We start from the raw sequence: 17,852 nt of genomic DNA, 5'->3' as shown, positions 1-17,852 counted from the left end.
ACCCCCAGTGAACTAGACTGGTGGGGGGAGGGCGGCAATGGGGGGAGGGTTGGGAGGGGAACACCCATAAGGAAGGGGAGGGGGAGGGGGATGTTTGCCCGGAAACCGGGAAAGGGAATAACACTCGAAATGTATATAAGAAATACTCAAGTTAATAAAAAAAAAAAAGGGCATGATAATTTGATGTCACATCGGTGGAGATGAATTAGAGGGATCATTCCCGGCTGGGCAGCAGATGTGGTAGTGTGCTGGTATTGGTTAGTGGCTACAGTGGCTCTTTCTCAACCTTAACATCCCAGAATCATCCCACATCCCAGCAGTGACACAGATTCAGGGGCATAGGTTGTAAGGATGAGGCAGCTTCAGTGTTCTTCTGGAGTATTGTGTAGACATTTGAGGGGCGCGGTGGGCATCATACCCAATAGCCACACATCTGGTAGCCTCATGCCTTAGGAAGGTGGCACATCCACCAGAAGGTTCTTTAGAGGGTATTGACAGCTGGTCTGATGTCCCTGGAAGGACACTTGGCCCCTCTGAGAGCGAGATGGCTCAGCAGTTGACTGTGGTGATGGAACTGAGGACCCAGAGCCTCCTTGTCCCTAGAATGTCAGTCTCACCTCAATGCCACCAATTCTTTCAGCTGCTTTGAGCTTTGAGCTTCAGCTTCTGGGAATTAATTTCTGCATCGATCCCTTCTGATTTAAATGGAGTTCTGCCTCTTTTTTTTTGGTTCGCGGATCCAATTTTTTCTTTGCGACAAGGTCAACCTTGGATGATTTAAACGTTGATTTCAGAAACATGTTTGCAATTGTCCCCTTTGTTCTAGCTAATTAAATCCTTCCTTCCTCCTGTCAACTAATTCTTGAGGTGACACTCACTCCACTGGGCTGCCCTAAAAATAAACTGAAAGCGAGCCAAGATTTTTGACGAAAGATGCAGCTTCTATCCCCCACCCCCATCACATGTTGTCCAAATATCAATCAATTCATCCATATTTATTTATTTCAACGCTCTTTTAAAAGTCTTCCCATCTCGATGTGTTGGAAATAGAGCAGTAAGTAGGGCACTTGAAAGTCTCTCATTCATGCTGCTCACTATTTTGGGGCAGGGGGGACAGGGAGAAAGGATTCTTTTAGATTTCATAGTGAGGTAAGTCTTCACCTATGGAGAACACCTATGGTGGCGTAGGGAGCTACTGCAGAGTCTGGAGAGGAGACTCCAGGAAGTGTACCAGCACGTGGCATGGCCCTGAGGTGGGAGGCTTCACACAGCCCAGAGACCTGTAGTCTACAAAGAAGGTGCAAGGAGGGGCGGGTTTCACCGTCTTGGAATGGTGAGTGGGGTTTACGCTGTGATTATCGATTATAAGTACTCAGAGTTGTTGGCTGTGTTGGTGCTCTCTTTGGAGGCTAACCCACTGATGGTAGAGGTTCCGGGTGATGTGGTACAGAAGTGATGTGGGGTTTGTGGAGCTTCGTTTGATTCAGTTCCCAATCTTCCATCCCTGAAGGAGTCTGCTGGAAACTGTTTGATGGGTATAATTAGCATAAGGAGGGCCATTTTACCGTGCAGAATTCTGGCCACATAGCCTTGTTGTGCAAACACATTTGAGCAAGGGAACGGAGAGTCCCCTTTCTGTGCCGTTGATTCCGTAGTGAATTCTATTCTGCACTCAGCTCTGAGAAGCTGGGGTGTAGTGGTTGTGATTGAATTTTCCTTTATCACGGGAACAAATTGTAACTGAATGGCTCAGGACTCCATTCCCAACTCTGGTGCCAGCTCCAGAGGAGCAGGTGGTCCTTGTGCCTCTGGTCTGTCATGTTTTCCCAAGGACCAACAAACGTCCCTTCCAAGGTCAGCAGCTAAAGAGACCAAGAGCATCGTGCACACAATGAGGACACATAGAACTGCCTTCCTATCCACTGAGATCTTGTTTCTCTGTGATGACCCTGCAGAGTGATGGGACCAAAAACCTCACAAAACTGCTGAAGTTCTCACTGCGCTCTCTCCCAGCCAGACTATCGTAGGATCAGATGGCCCCGGAAACTATTAATTCAATAACACTATCTTAAAGATCTGTTCACAGGATCAGGTAGGAAGTTGCGAGAGACAGACAAGCCAGAAATTGGACAGCCATTTCTTATTCAGAAATCTTGCAAAAGGTTCAGGATGTGAAAAAGATTCCAATTTAGATCCCCGATGGCATTTGTTATGACCAGCCTCTTATGACAAAGTCTTTTCCGAAGAGTCTTACTTTAAACTTGTTGTCTAAAATGTTCTACTCAATGATGTGTTCCTGAAATCCATGTGGTCTGGGGCTAAGGGTTGGGGTAGGCTGTTTGTTATCACGTTTCTCTTGCTATCTGGGATGAGTGTCCTGCTGGGATGATTTTGGAGTGGGGGCAGCAGCGTGGAGAGCAAAGGCTTGTGTGCTCTCTCTTAACTGTGTTAAGAGAGCAGAGCTGGAAGCCAGGCAGCTAATTTCCTATCATTAACACCATATTCCTTGTGAGGGAATAATTGACCCATTTATGGTCTCTTTTTAGTTTGTTGCAGATCCTTGTGCCAGCAACCCTTGTCACCATGGCAACTGCAGCAGCAGCAGCAGCAGCAGCAGCAGCAGCAGCAGCAGCAGCAGCAGCAGCAGCAGCAGCAGCAGCAGTGACAGCTACCTCTGCATTTGCAATGATGGATATGAAGGTCTTAACTGTGAACAACCACTTCCCAGTATTCCAACCTCTGGCTGGACAGAGTCCATGGCACCCAGACAGCTTCAGCCTGTCCCCGCCACCCAGGAGCCCGACATAATCCTGCCCCGCTCTCAGGCAACCGTGACCCTGCCAACTTGGCAGCCAAAAACAGGGCAGAAAGTTGTAGAAATGAAATGGGATCAAGTAGAGGTAAGAATATTGCGTGGCATGTGTTTTTCACAGGAGAAAACAGAAACGTCAAAACAATCCTAGCAGTTTTAATACAAGCAATAAAAATAGAAGGCCTTTACGTGAGTCACTGAGCAAACCACGTATGTAACCCTGCATCCACCTTTACTTGTATACATGACTTTTTCCAGCACTGGGGATTGAACCTAGAACTTTACAGATGCCAGGCAAGTACTCTAGTACTGACAAGGTCTAGGCCGCTGAGGCCAACCTCTAACTTGTTACAGTGCACAGGTCTGCATATGCCTTCCCCTGCCCACCAAGTCCAGATTCTGTGATGATTTTCTGAGGAAAACAAAAGGATTCAACAAAAATTTTAAAAAAATGAATTAGGTTATTTCCCAGAATAATTTCCGCATACATTTCTGGGCATTAATTTGGAATTTTGGAGCTAGTTCAATGTGCGTGTGGACACACAAGGATGTGTGTGTGTATCTCGGGACCATGTATTGATGATCCAATTACCATGAATGTATGAGTCTGGTGGTCCTTTTATGTCTCAGATGATACTGTTTCACTCTGGTTCTCTTACAAACCTTTTGCCCCTGCTTCTGTAGGAGTCTTAAGTGTAGTCCAGTCTGGCCCGGCACTCACTGTATGGCCTAGACCAGCCTTAGACTTGTGTGGTCCTCTTCAGTATCCCAGGTGCTGGGATTCCAGGCTTCAACCATCACATCTTGCAATAAACTTTAGAATTTTTGACTTTAATTAAAAAATAAAATAAAAATTCCAATTTTTGTCTATAATTAATATATGCTATTAGCTATATATAGTATCTAGCAGATAGCTATATGTTATATGTACAGTATATATGGTATATACATAGTATATATAGTCTGTGCTATTAGCATATACTAATTATGCATGATAATGAGTTTATTATGACTTTTATATATATGCATATGGATTTTGCTCATATTCACCCATTGGTCTCTCTTGGCTCAAGCAATAATCCCCCTCACCATCCCAGCTCTCTGCTGTCTGCTTTCCCATCTTCTCTTGTGTGAGGCAGTCATTTTCATCATGGTTGTCCATAAGAGGGTGTGTAAGTAGGAGCATGGGTGCCGAATGGTTACACCACTGAAGAAAATGTCCCTCCTACTCCCTTCAAGCATTAGTTGTGTGTAAATCTTTAGATGGATGGAACCCTGTGAGCCTCTCCCCAGCCCATGATAGGATGCTGATGGGCCGGATGCTGTGCAGATCGTTATAGGTCATCACAGCCAGTGTGAGTTTAAGAGTGCCAACACCGTGTCGTGCTTGAAGGTCAGCATTCCCTTCACTCTGTCCTCTGGGTCTGAAATTCTCTCCACCCCTTCTACTTCAATGTCCCCTGGCCTTTTAGAAGGGCAAAATACTTGTTTTATATTTATTTTATATTTAGTTGGGCATTCAACAGTACTTGTCAGTTTGTGGCCAGTCTGACCTACATAGTGAGACTCTTTACTCTTTTTTTTTTTTTCCGGAGCTGGGGATCGAACCCAGGGCCTTGCGCTTGCTAGGCAAGCGCTCTACCACTGAGCTAAATCCCCAACCCCCATAGTGAGACTCTTAAAAGACAAACCAAAGCAAACCAAACCAAACCAAAGCAAACGAAACACCCTAAAACAAAAACTAACTGAAAAGTAAAAGCCTACAACAACCAAACCCCAAGTTCTAGGTTAGGGGAATGTAGCTCAGTAGTAGAGACCTTGCCTATGTACCACCCTGGAATCAGTTCCCGCACTGGGAGAAAGCATAGGAAAGAGAAGGGATACTTCTCCAAACCCCACCTAGGCAGGGCTTGGGTGCTCCTGATACCCTCGGCACAGAGCCCCATTCTCAGCAAAGGCCCTGAGTCTTTGGCGGTATGGAGGCTGCTGCTTCTAGGCAAGAAGGTTTCTGCTAGTCCTTAGCAGTCTTTACGCCTCTGTCCTTTCATGGGTTAGTACCATTAGGATCTGCAAAAGCAGGAGCCAATGGCTAATGGCCAAATGGAGAAGGCAGAGAGTGAGTCTTCACTGAAGCATCCATTCATCAGTTAACAACCCTGCCTGTTTGCTGATAGCTCTCTGAAAAGCTGGGTGACAAAATCAAATGGCGATGCTTTTCTTTTCTTTCCAGTCTTTAAGGTTCTAGTCCCTGCCATGGTCAGGCGACAGTGTTATCACTGAGCAAAACAGAAGGAACACAGCTTGTGGATTTTACTTTATGTTATTATCTTGTACTGTGGTTCCATCCGGGTAATGGGTCTTCTCTCTTCCAGGTGGTCCCTGATGTCGCCTGTGGGAATGCCAGTTCCAACAACTCTGCAGGTGGCCGCCTAGTGTCTTTTGAAGTGCCACAGAACACCTCTGTAAAGTAAGAGCTTTCTTGGTTCACGCTGGTTATGATCAACTCTATATGTGCTGTGGTGGGGGGTGCCTACCATGCATTTGGTGTGTCATTGGCCAATCCAGTGGGAATCTTGAATGAATCCCATGTAGGAACCGGGTCTCTGCCACTCACAAAACAAGAGTTAGGAGGCTCATGGTGGGAGGTCTGGTCAGCTGTGGGAAATCAGATTGGATAAGTCAGACCTGACAGGAGAGACCCTGAAGCATTAGAAAAGATTTGAAGTCTTGCCACTTCCTCTCCCAGGTGACTTTTCCTTCTCAAAATTTTAGTGGACTATTAAATTCATTTGTGTAATTTACTCTAAATTAAAACAAAAATCTACACATCACGACTTTCCCTTTCAAAGCAAGCCGCTTAGGAAAAGTGTTTGGTTCTAAATTTAAGCTGTTGGGTGACAGACTGGCCATTGTCTCCTGGGAGATAGAAAAGAGGCAAGGGAGAACAAAATACAAAAGCAAAAGGGAGAACAAAATACTCGTGGGAGGAAATACAGGGACAAAGAGTGGAGCAGAGACTGAAGAAAAGATTGTCCAGCGACTGCCCCATCTGGGGATCCATCCCATATACAAACACCAAACCCGGTCACCATTGCTGATGCCCAGAAGTGCTTGCTGACAGGAGCCAGATATGGACGTCCCCTGAGAGACTCTGCCAGAGTCCTACTGAAACAGATGAGGATGGTTGCAGCGAATCATTGGACTGAACAAGGGGACCTCAATGGAGAAGAAGTTAGAGAAGACACTGAAGGAGCTGAAAGGGTTTGCAACCCATAGGAAGACAACAATATCAACCAACCAGACCCCACCAGAGCTCCCAGAGACTAAACCAACAACCAATGAGTTCACATGGAGGAACCCATGGCTCCAGCCACATATGTAGCAGTGGATGGCATTGTCCAGCATCGGGAGGAGGAAAAGCCCTTGGTCCTGTGAAGGCTCGTTTCCCCAATGTAGGAGAATGCTAGGGCTTGAGGTTGGAGTGGGTGGGTAGGAATGGGAGCATCCTCACAGAAGCAGGGGGAGGGAGAGAGGGTATGGAAGGGGAGGGGATAGCAGTTGAAATGTAAATGCATAAAATATCCAAAAACAAATAAAATTAAAAAAAGAAAGAAAGAAAAGAGGCAAAAGAAAACAGATTTGGTTGTCCAGCTACTGCTGTGTATGGGTGACTTACATAGACTTAGGGAAGATGGCACAGCTAGGAGTTGGAAAGGGCCAGCTCTAGGATGTCAGACACACTGACGCATCTGTCCTTCTCTGGCTCCATTAACTGTCACCCTTCCTACTCTAGTCCTCACCATCAGTACCCCAGGGGACTTTAGAAGGCAAGAGACATGTAGCTTTGCCCGGCTAGTTCTGTGCATTGGCTCTCATTTATACGCATTGGCACACCATCCACCTATCCCATGGGTACTGACCAACTCTGCCCGCCTGGCGTTCCCAACAGTGAGCTTACTAACCATGTCTGGCAGAAGGGTTTTATTAAACTGACTCTTCATTTGTCCCCTGTGCCCCTCCCCTCCCTAGGCTGTGAGGTCACCTTGACAGAGGACAGCCTAGATAGGCACTGAAGGTCTGGGAAGAATGTCCCCATAGGAAGAGGTGGATTGTGAGGCCACTCCTAGCTTCACCAGCAGGGGGAACCCCATGTTAAGTGTTTCCGAGTCCCTTCCACAGTGGCAAGGTTGGGAGCTTGAGGTAAACCAGTTCATCACTATTTTAACAAGTAGCTTATGCGTCTGCTCCTGCAGCAGCATCCTCCCTCCCGCTCTTTCTTGTGTGGCTCAGGCTATCCGCCTTTATAACCTTCCTCAGCAGTCCTACTCGCTGACCCCATTCAGTAGGTTCCCTTTCTTCCTTCTCAACAAACGTGACATTCTCTGGACCTCTCAAAGGTGGCATCCTGTGGACAGAAACCCCAGGATGGCCCAGACTGAGCAAGATGGGAATGACACATGATCTATGATCACCCCAAACTGATATGTGGGTGTTTCCGATCCCTTACCTTGTACTTTCACGTGTTCACGAGTTCAGTCATTTGTTAAGATGTCCTTGAGCTCTGTGCCCCAACTGGGGAGCTTGTTCCAGGGGACCAGCTGTTTGGGTCTGCTGAGGGAGGGGGGTGGGAACTGATCCTCTAGGATACAAGGAAAATGAGCAACTGATGCAGAGGCCAGAGGTACAATTTCCATGGGGAGAAGGAACACATGATGCTTGGTGGCTAAGCGTAAACCCAGGAAGAGATGTAGATAGCTTTTTGGTGTTGCAGCGCTGGGTGGCAGGGATGCAGGTCTGGGACTGCAGCTGAGAGAAAGAGAGCTAGCAAGAGTTCACTGGCCTTAGATGACATACTATTCTCTGGATCTTATCCTGCAGGCTGTGAGAAGGTAGAGAGACCGGAAGCATGGGGACATGACACACTTTGATGGCATAGGTAGAAAGATGGGTTGGATTGCAGTATGCATCTGTGGTAGATGTAGTCAAGGTTCTTTTTACGTTTATCTGCAAAAGAGCTCATTCTGCTCTTCACTACTCACTATCATTACCAAAAGATGGGGTCCAGACCAGTCACTTTGTGGTAGACTTTGAACAAGTGGGAGGCAGATGTTTGCGATGAGTGTGGTTGCTTTAGTGTGTACATGTTGGGCGCTTGCTTATCTAACCATTTCTTTGCTTTCCTGATGCTTTTCTGTTGACGTACAGGCTGTCTGTATTTTCATCTTGAATCGGCGAACCTTAGCAGGGGCGGCTTTGCACTGACGTGTGGTTCTTGTTCTCAGGATTCGTCAGGATGCTACCGCTTTGCTGATCTTGCTATGGAAGGTCACAGCCACAGGCTTTCAACAGTGCTCCCTCATAGACGGGCGCAGCGTGACACCCCTCCAGGCTCCAGGGGGCCTTGTCCTGCTAGAGGAGATGCTGACCTTGGGACCCAACCACTTCATTGGTGAGTTGGAGAAACCTGCTTTGGTGTTTAGATATGGTGCTTAGAGATTCTGTCTGGGGGATAGGGTGTGAATTCTAGACAGTGATTACGTGTCCTCCACGTCAACATGGTTGGAATGATAATCAGAATATCCTGCTAACACTAGCATTTCCAGTGTGACCTTATGAGGATGAAACATGGATGCTAGACTGGAGATCCTGGGAACGTCATAGCAGTGTATTCCATTCTGGAGTCTCAGTGTGGAGACACAAGTTCAAGTTCAGAACTCACTCAGGAAGCACCCAAGCTTCCTGCTCCTGCCGTTAGCCCTCAGTCCTCTCCCAGAGGATGGGGTCAGGCTACAGTTGTCTCAGAAGGGATTGGGAGGGTCTATGATATAGTGTAAATGAAATTGTAACGTTACAGGTACTAGGAATTATTCCAGGGTGGTTTCTCTATTTTTTTTTCTGAGCTACACTATTTTACAAAATGAGAGGCTTATTCTCCAAGATACGAGCTTGAAGCGGATTTGATAATGAAGGTTAAAGGTCGAGAGGAAATGTGTACCTTTAGTCACATCCTTTGCCGTCTACCTTTGAGTCACCTTCTCCTCATGAGAACATCATTTCCAGGCGTTGGCAATTCAGATATGAGGATCGGGGCATTCGTCGGAGGAAGGGAAATGCCTAATCAAAGGGGAGGGGCATTGAATTTCAGACCCAGGTCGGCTTATCAAGACATTTTCTAGATAAACAGAATTAGGGTGCTGACATACTCGTCAAGATGCAAATCTGAATTTTATTCCACAGCTCATTCCAGGGGACTATTAGTTAATTCTGTATCCCTTGTAATAATTTATCAAGAAGAGAGCAGTTGGTGCGTTGTGACAAGTAATTTTATTTTATTATTTATCTACTCATCTGTCTGTCTGCCTGCCGATCTGTCTGTCTGTCTGTCATGTGTATGATTGTGTGGATGTATGGATGTAGGCATGGAACATGTAGAGGTCAGAGGACAACCAGAAGTGGATTCTTTCTTTATACCTTGTGGGTCCATCTCAGGTTGTCAAGACTTGGCAGCAAGTGACTTTTCTGACCAAGCCATCTCACGGACCCTGAATCACTTTCTCTTGTAGTGATCTTAAGTTTCTCCTTTAGTGCCTTAGTTGCTCTTCTGTGGTAGAGAACTGTGTAGTATTTCAAGAAAACCCACCAAGTGTCACCACTTGGTATTATTAGAAGGTATGCATTTGAAGTATTAGCTGACATCTCTTGTCACTTTGTGGCGTTACTGCAGGCGAGGATGCTGAGAGTGTGGGTAGTGGTTCTGAGGGAGGGATTGGCTAGTGTTTATATGGAACTATGTCTTTGAAGATGGGGGAGATTTTATGAACTCATATGCAACATATCTGAGCTCATGTTGCTAACAACATGATGAAGCAAAAGACTGCTTTGAGGAGAATAATGGTCCGAATTTGGGAGTGAGAATAATCCTTAAGCAGGTGAAAGGAAACGTTGGGACTGAGGAGCAGAGTTTTAGCCTCTACGGCTGTGTGCCAGCTCTCTGCTTCTTTCTAGAAAGAAGCCTGGGGCTCTCAGGCCTCCACTACTTCCTCTTTCCTCTAAAATGAAAAGATCCCAAATACTGGATTGATGGCCAAACGTATTATTTCCACACATGTCCTGTGTGTGGGTGTCCTATCTATATTTTTTGGGGGGCAGACTCAGATTTACATATTCTGAGTTCATTGATTAGAGGTATAGTTTAAGATGATGTATTATGGATTAAATGTAGAGTATTTATAATTGATACTTAAAACATAAAGATTATAAATACTGACAGGATACTCTGTGATAATATACTATTATTGTGAATATATGTGTATTCACAACACACATATATTCTATCTACTCAGTTTTTTCCTTCTGGTTTTGTTGTTGTTGTTTGTTTGTTTATTTATTTAAGACAGAATCTCACTAGATAGCTTTGGCTGGCCTGGAATTTGATCTGTAGCCCAGGTTGGCCTTGAACTCGAAGAAATCCACCTGCCGCTGTCTCCTGGGTGCTGGGATTAAAGGGGTGAGCCACACACCGGCTCCACCCATCTCTTTGCTGGGGTTTTTGAGGTGGAACTCAGGTCACCAGGTTTACATGGCAAGCACTTTTTATGGAGCCATCATGCTACCCCTGCATTATTTTTTCTGTGTGGTATTTCCACGCATGAATACATTGTGTGGTGTCTGAACATAGTCAAGGTGACGATCTCAATGCCCTCAAGCACCTATCATTTCTTCATAGTGAAATGGTCAAAACCCTCCTTGTGTGCTGCTGTTGTGTTTCTTGCTGTGAGCCTGGTCATCCTCTATAGAGGATTGTACATCGTGTTGTTCTTTGGGACTACTAAACAATTCCCACATTTAATATCGTTTACACTTTGTCTTCATTACCACTGCCTTGTTAATATTTATACTATGCCATGTGAGGAGGAGATGATGTGGGTGTCTGAAGCGTAGGCTCTTCTCGCCGTGCCTCTTCCATCACTGTCTCTGAGTTGCCCTCAAATTCCACTGCCGCTGCCCTGTTTGATTATCCCCTCTGTTTCCCCCAAACATGTCTTTTCCAAATATGTAATTGGCTTTACGAAATGTTTTGGGGTAAACAAGTGGGTAAACTTTGCTTAGAGCTGTTGGCTCTGCAGGGAGTAGCAAGAGTGCTCATTAGCTCTCCAGTGACTCAGTTGCCCCGTGGCTTGCACTTCCAGACTCAAGTTCTTTGCTCCAGTGTAGTCCCATGACACACAGTGGCTTGCTGGTCTTCAATAAGGTGTTTATGTTTAATTTGAAGTTGCTTGGCGACATGGGAGTGATGGATGGGAGTGATGGGGTAGCTTTCCAGGGTGAGAGCTCGGTTGGGTGTGGTGAGAGGAATGGATTCACTGCTTCTTTAGGGTGAAACCCCACAGAGTCCCTTCCCCAGGCTTCCTCCTCTTGCAGCATTCTCTCCTTTCCTGTGGTAAAATGTGGCTCTGCTCCCTCACAGCTCAACTCATCTGGATAACCCTCTGTGCCTTAGGTGGGAAAGTCACCTACCCCATTTACACCTCCTCCCACAGTACAACACCAAGACAAGAAAACCCACCCTCCTTGGAGTCTTTCATAAGGAAAAGGACTACCCAAAGGTTTTTTTTTTTTTTTTTTTTTTTAATTTTTTATTGTATGAGTACACTGTAGCTGCCTTCAGACACACCAGAAGAGGGCATCAGATCTCATTACAGATGGTTGTGAGCCACCATGTGGTTGCTGGGATTTGAACTCAGGACCTCAGGAAGAGCAGTCGGTGCTCTTAACCGCTGAGCCATCTCTCCAGCCCTACCCAAAGGTTTTTTATTTCTCTCTGTGGGTTCTCAAAAAATCTCCATCAGTTCTAAAAAACAAAAACAAAAACAAATATTCCCTTCCCAAAATTCTTCATTAACTTTTATTATCACATTTATTATCATTATGTTTATTTGTATGTGTGTGTTTATGTATATGTGTGGGTACATGTGCGTATATGTGTGTTTGTGTGTGTTTATGTGTATATGTGTGTGCTTATGTGTATGTGTAGGTACATGGGTATCTTCACGTGCGTTTGTGTGTGTGTGTATGTGTGAGTTTGTGTGTGTTTATGTGAATATGTGTGTGCTTGTGTGGGTATGTGTATGTGTGGGTACATGGGTATGTATATGTGTGTTTGCGTGTGTGTTCGTGTGTGTTTATGTGTATATGTGTGTGCTTATGTGTATGTGTGGGTACATGGGTATCTTCACGTGCATTTGTGTGTGTGTGTATGTGTAAGTTTGTGTGTGCCTGTGCATGTGTGCACTGGGAGACAGAGGTCAACTTCAGATTTAGTTACTCACACACCATCCACCTTGTATTCTGAGACAAGTCTCCAAGTTTTTAGGCTACGGTGACTGGCTAACACTGGGAAGTGTACATGACCACACCCAGGATGACCTTGAACTCCTGATCACTCCAGTCTCCATCACTCGCATTCTGAGATAAGAGGCATGTTGTGCCCCACCACAATCAGTATATGCAACAATGCAGATGGAGCCGAAGGCCTCCCTCACATACACTAGGGAATCGATTTACCAACTGAGCCACATCTCTAGCCTAGGGGCATCCAAATCTGAGCTTGGATTTCTGCTCGCTCTTCCCACATGCTCAATGGATCCAGTTTACTTATGGCACCATGTTTTCCTCTCAGCTCTGGCTCCCGCCCAATCTTCCGGCTCTTCTGTACAACATCTGTATCGCACCATTTGTCTCCCTCTCCCTCTTACAGCTGCACGGACAGCTGGCAGTCCACAGCTGGGGATCTTCATTCCCCTCCCGACTGTGCTTGCTGTGTTGGTCCTACATGTACACGGACTGTGGATGTCTAGAGAAGAGTCCACATCATTGCCCCTTGCCATCCAGCATGGCCACCCGGTAGTCCCCTGCCTGGCAATATTCAGACGGACATCAGTGATCGCCTAAGCAAATGCCACTCGAAGGAGACATTCAGCTGCAAAATATCAATCTTAAGATTTCTTGTAGACTTTCATAACCCACCTCTGTGACATTTAAATGCCTTCCTTTTTTCTTTATTACATTACAAGAATTTTAGAGGATCAAATGCAAAAAAAGAAAGAGAAAGAAAGAAAGAAAGAAAAAGGAAAGAAAGAAACTTTTGATCGTTCTTATGGGAACACTGCATTTTATCATTTAAGGGTCCTTGCTCTGGAAGTCAGGGTAGGACAGTTGGGGAAAGGTTAGAAAGGTAGACTTATTAGCATCTTCTTTGGATGAAAACCTCAAGATTTAAAACTGAAAATACAAAAACTCTGTCTTTTCATGGTCATCTTACATCTGGGGTTAGATAAAGTCTACTAAGCTCCTATGATAGAGGTGGGGAGGAAAACCCCAAACTTGGACTTGTTAAAATGAAAAGGAATAGTGTTGTGCGTGGGTGTGGGGGTGTGGGGGTGGGGGAGGCGGTAGGGATGCATGCCTTTGATCCCAGCAGGTAGAGGCAGCAGGAGCTCTATGAGTTCAAGGTCAACATGGTTCACAGAGCTAGCTCCAGGACAGCCAGGGCTACACAGAGAAACCTTGTCACACAAAACAATCAATCAATCAATCAAGTAGTGGTTATTAAAGACCAAAAGCCAGGGCTACACAGAGAAACCTTGTCACAATCAATCAATCAATGAATCAATCTAAAAGTAATAGTTATTAAAGACCAAAAGCAGAGGGAGTGCAAAATTGCCCTTCCCCCATGTATAATTCAGGTCATTTCTTTCCCTTGTTATCTCATTAGAAGATGATTGTGAGGTATTAAAGTTGTTTTTAAACCAAAACCACATTTTAATGTTATCAGCATGTAGGGGCTTATAAGTATTCTTTCCATGATTGGTATTACTATGTAAGCGAAGACTTAGCCTAGAATTCATGTTTTTCCAAGTACTGACACAACCCACCGGCATCATTATTTGTTGGCCCCCCTTGCTGACTGTGGTGATGAACTCAGTATACGGTACAGTTCCACCCTGGGCATGCAACATGCTGCAGCAGGCAGGCTGGGGCTCCAGGGCCCTGCTGTGGTGGGATTGGGGCAAGGGGCAAGCATAAAAGGAAGGAAGTGTTCTCTCACCTTCCAAGATAGTCCCAGGAGGCAGCCTCCATAGCTAGGTGGACCTGGTAGGTCTAAAAGAGATTCTTTTAAATGTCCCAGGGAGTCTTTAAGACACTTAAAACTGATGCTAATCAAGAAGTAGATTAGGGTAGAGTAACTCCTGTCTGTGTGAGCCTGCTTGAAGTCCCTCACTTGTGAAGTCACCCCTGTGAGGCACTAAGGGGCTTCTGCAGTGTTTGAGCCTCTGTTTCAGAGTTTCAAAGGACAAACAGCAGATACTTCTGAATCTGAACCCAGGGATCAGGTTGGGGATTTTCTTGGTTCCATGAAACAAACACAAGGTTTTTCTATTAAGCTATTGGTTTTTCCTTTCTCTGCCTCTCCATTCTGTCAATTTTCTTTCCCTCTTCCTTAGCCTTTTATTTTAAAAAAGTAAAGATAATGGGATTTATGTTTAGATTAATTTGGAAAAATGAAATCCTAAAGAATTATTATTATATTTTAAAGTTTTTTTTTTTTTTGAGACAGGTTCTTGCTGTATGGGTGAGCCCCACCTAAGACCAGGCTGACCTTGAACTCACAAAGATCCACCTGCCCTTGCCTCCTGAGTGCTGGGAATAAAGGTATTCACCACTACCACTGAGCTTGGGTTCTTCTAACTAAGAGACAACCCTTGGGGCTCTGGCCAGCAAACTTCCCAAAACGTTCCTTAGCTCTGTTAGTAAAAATGTCAACCAGGAAAGTACATTTCTGATTACCTCTTTGCAATCTAGTTTCTGGGCTATGGCAACATCTCTTTTATTTCTTCTTTCTTAGGAGCTAGGGCAAGAGGGGAATGGAGGGGGGTACAGGGGACCAGAGGGAGACAGGGGAGGCAAGGGACAGAACTGAGGTGCACAGAGATGCTCCGGAGTGCTTAGGTTATGAAGTCATGGGACACAGAGTCTCTTTCAGAGAAGCAAAGCTATTTTTCCGTTTTACTCCTTTTTACAAGGTAAGAGGCTATATCATTTATTTCTTATTAGAGAAATGTAGATGGAAGAAAGACAGAAGAATGGGAACTTCCTTTCTTGCAGCCCCTCCCGTTGACAGCCATGTTAGCACTCTGTGAGGTCCCCTCATACATTGCTTCTTGCGTACAGCGTGTACACACACAGGAGAGCACGGTCACGCACGTGTTGGCTATCTGTTCTTCCCACTCCATGTCTTATTGGCGTTCTTTTATGTGAGTGAGTACAAATTTACAGAATTGCTTTAATGGTTGAATATTGAATCAAAATATATTTTATTTAACCAGTATGCTAATGTTGAACAATTAGTGAATAATACCCCTGTCTTAGTCAGGGTTTCTATTCCTGCACAAAACATGACCAAGAAGCAAGTTGGAGAGGAAAGGGTTTATTCAGCTTACACTTCCACATTGCTGTTCATCCAAAGGAAGTCAGGACAGGAACTCATAACAGGGCAGGAACCTGGAGGCAGAAGCTGATGCAGAGGCCATGGAGGGGTGCTGCTTACTGAATTGCTTCCCCTGGCTTTCTCAGCTTGCTCTCTTATAGAACCCAAGACCACCAGCCCAGGGATGGCACCATCCACAATGGGCTGGGTCCTCCCCCCTTGATCACTAATTGAGAAAATGCTTCACAGCTGGGTCTCATGAAGGCATTTCCTCAAGGGAAGCTCCTTTCTCTGTGATAACTCCAGCTTGTGTCAAGTTGACACACAAAACCAGCCAGTACAACCCCCTTCCCCTCGCCACTCTCTTTTCCTCCCATTCTTCCCTCTCTCCCTGCTTTCCTTCCTTCTTCTCCCTTTTCCGGTCCTGCCCCATGCTCCTTTCCCTTCCTTTTCTTCCTCTTTTCCTTCCTGCTTTTATTCCTCCTTTCTCTTTCTTTCAGCTCCCTTCCTCCCTCCTCTTTTGATCAATTTTTAAGCATGTCTATAACTGTAGCTGAACAGTTTTTGATACAGATCATGGGACTGCCCTTACCCTTTCTCCGGTTCCCACTCAAGCGACGACGTACTGCTGAGAACCAGTGTCTCCTTTCCTCTGTCCACATTTAGTAAGATGCTGTCTCAACACACCTCACAGCAGCTCCTCACCAGCCTGACTTGGAGGAGAGTGGCTGAAACAGTTTCCTGACAAGGGAAACTTTAAGTCACAGTATCACTTTAGAAGGGTGGTCATTGTCACAGTCGTCATTATACTTGTGCATTAGGGTGAATGTGAAGAAGCGGAGGGGAGGGGAGAGAACCAACTCTCACCTGTTCTCTCGGCACCACCACACTGTCCAACATGGGGGATGGCTGCTCACGTGACACACAGAAGGATCCGGTCCCTGGATGCTCATGTGACACACGGAAGGATCTGGTCCTTGACTCCAGTTCACCTCCTGTGCACTAATTTTACTTTGCTGTCTCCTGACAGTAGATACTTAAGTCCCTTCTGTCACAGACCTCATACAAAGTGAGGAAGCTTCATAAACTGGGTCAGAGCACATTCCATAAAAGACAAATATTTGGAAAAGCTATCAGGGAGGTTTTAGAGAACAACACTGAGTCCCGCCCCACCCCCAAATCTCCACTCGTAACTTTTTCAAAGGCTGTGGATATAAAACACAGAGTAGTAAGTAAACAGACTGAAGAAGGCCATGTCAGCAGGACAGTTTTGTCCAGCTCTGGGTAAGGCATATAAAGGACTGGGATTGTGCTTCCAAAAACCTCTCTTGTGCACTCATGTCTGAGACTCTCCCTGACATTTGAGTTTCTGAATGCTGGAGTATTTTTGGTTTCACAGGCACGGTTAACAAGCAACGCTCTCACAGCTGTCTTGTTTTAACGCCGTAATTGTGAGCTGACCTACAAAAGTTATGCTTGCCTGGTAGACAAATGGAAAAAAAATCTCCTTAAATAAATACACTGACAAATTCTGTTAGGCGAAGTGGCTAATAATGGGAGACTCTAGAACATGCCCAATGAGACACGGGGCCCTCAGTATCTACACATCTCAGCAAGCATCAGTAAATGGATTTCCATACATAGGGCATTGTTGTTAAATCTGGGATGCAAAGAAATGTATGATGCTTATCTCTGACTTGAGAGACTTCTGCTTCAGGCCCATGGGATAGATATTCTTATTAAATAAGCCACATAAATCCTGTGGTCCTGCTGCCCACTCTTGCTGATAAAACTACATTCAAATCAATGCACTATAGCAGCCAAGTTGTGAATTAAAACACTTTGAACCTTGATTTGTCTTCAAGAGGAATTGTGGAGAGGGTGGAAATGCAGCTCTATTAGGCAACAGATCGCACTGACCTTGCTTTCTCAGTTTCTACGTGCTTGGCATACCCACTTTCTGAAATCCTCTTTTTGATCTCCAAGTCTATCCATTTTCATCCCCACCCCTAGCCAAGTATCCGGTCTTGGTGGCTTTTCTATCCTCTCTCATTTTCTCTTGTACCTTTTGTGTCAGCGCACACAAATGGTGTTTGGCTGCGCATGGTTCTCTTTGTTTCTCATTGCCTATGTTCCCCACTGAATAGAGTGTAACCAGGACCTTGTTCCATAGTTGAGACTTCTTCCTGCTTAAAGCCAAACTAAGGGGGCAACTGGAAAAATTCACACAGCAGGCGATTGCTGGTAAGATGTCAATGCTTTTTCGATGATGTTGCATACAGAGAGATGAAAAAGCAAAGACATGTATATTAAATATTAGAGAGTCATACAATCAATTCAAAGGCTGAGTGAATTTAGGAGGGGAGAATATTTACATATTAAGTTACTGTCCTCATTGATCAAATATCTGACAAGATGCACCCTAGAGGAAGAAGGGTTTATTTTGGTCCCTCATGTTTAGGACAGCATGGTAGCAGGACCAGCTTCTGGGAGCCTAAGGATGCTTACTCTTGTCTCAGTGCATCAGAAAACAGACATAGAAGAATGACGGGC

The 17,852-nt window shown here is 45.2% G+C and overlaps 1 protein-coding gene across 2 annotated transcripts in view; it reads left to right on the top strand.

Moving 5' to 3' along the window:
- The window catches only part of Dner (delta/notch-like EGF repeat containing), a 302,538-nt gene that overhangs the window by 107,437 nt on the left and 177,249 nt on the right, over positions 1-17,852 (top strand). For both annotated transcript variants that reach the window (XR_015628663.1, NM_001399331.1), the window contains 3 exon segments: positions 2,547-2,900; positions 5,185-5,279; positions 8,095-8,261. Coding sequence is in view for 1 of the 2 variants with exons in the window: in NM_001399331.1 (NP_001386260.1) it covers positions 2,547-2,900; positions 5,185-5,279; positions 8,095-8,261 (616 nt within the window). In the remaining variant the exon portion in view is untranslated.

Source organism: Rattus norvegicus, chromosome 9, assembly GCF_021556685.1.
Source record: "Rattus norvegicus strain SHRSP/BbbUtx chromosome 9, alternate assembly SHRSP_T2T, whole genome shotgun sequence".
Lineage (NCBI taxonomy): Eukaryota > Metazoa > Chordata > Mammalia > Rodentia > Muridae > Rattus > Rattus norvegicus.
The sequence above is the reverse complement of the archived record's forward strand: the minus strand, read 5'-3'. Positions and strand labels throughout refer to the sequence as shown.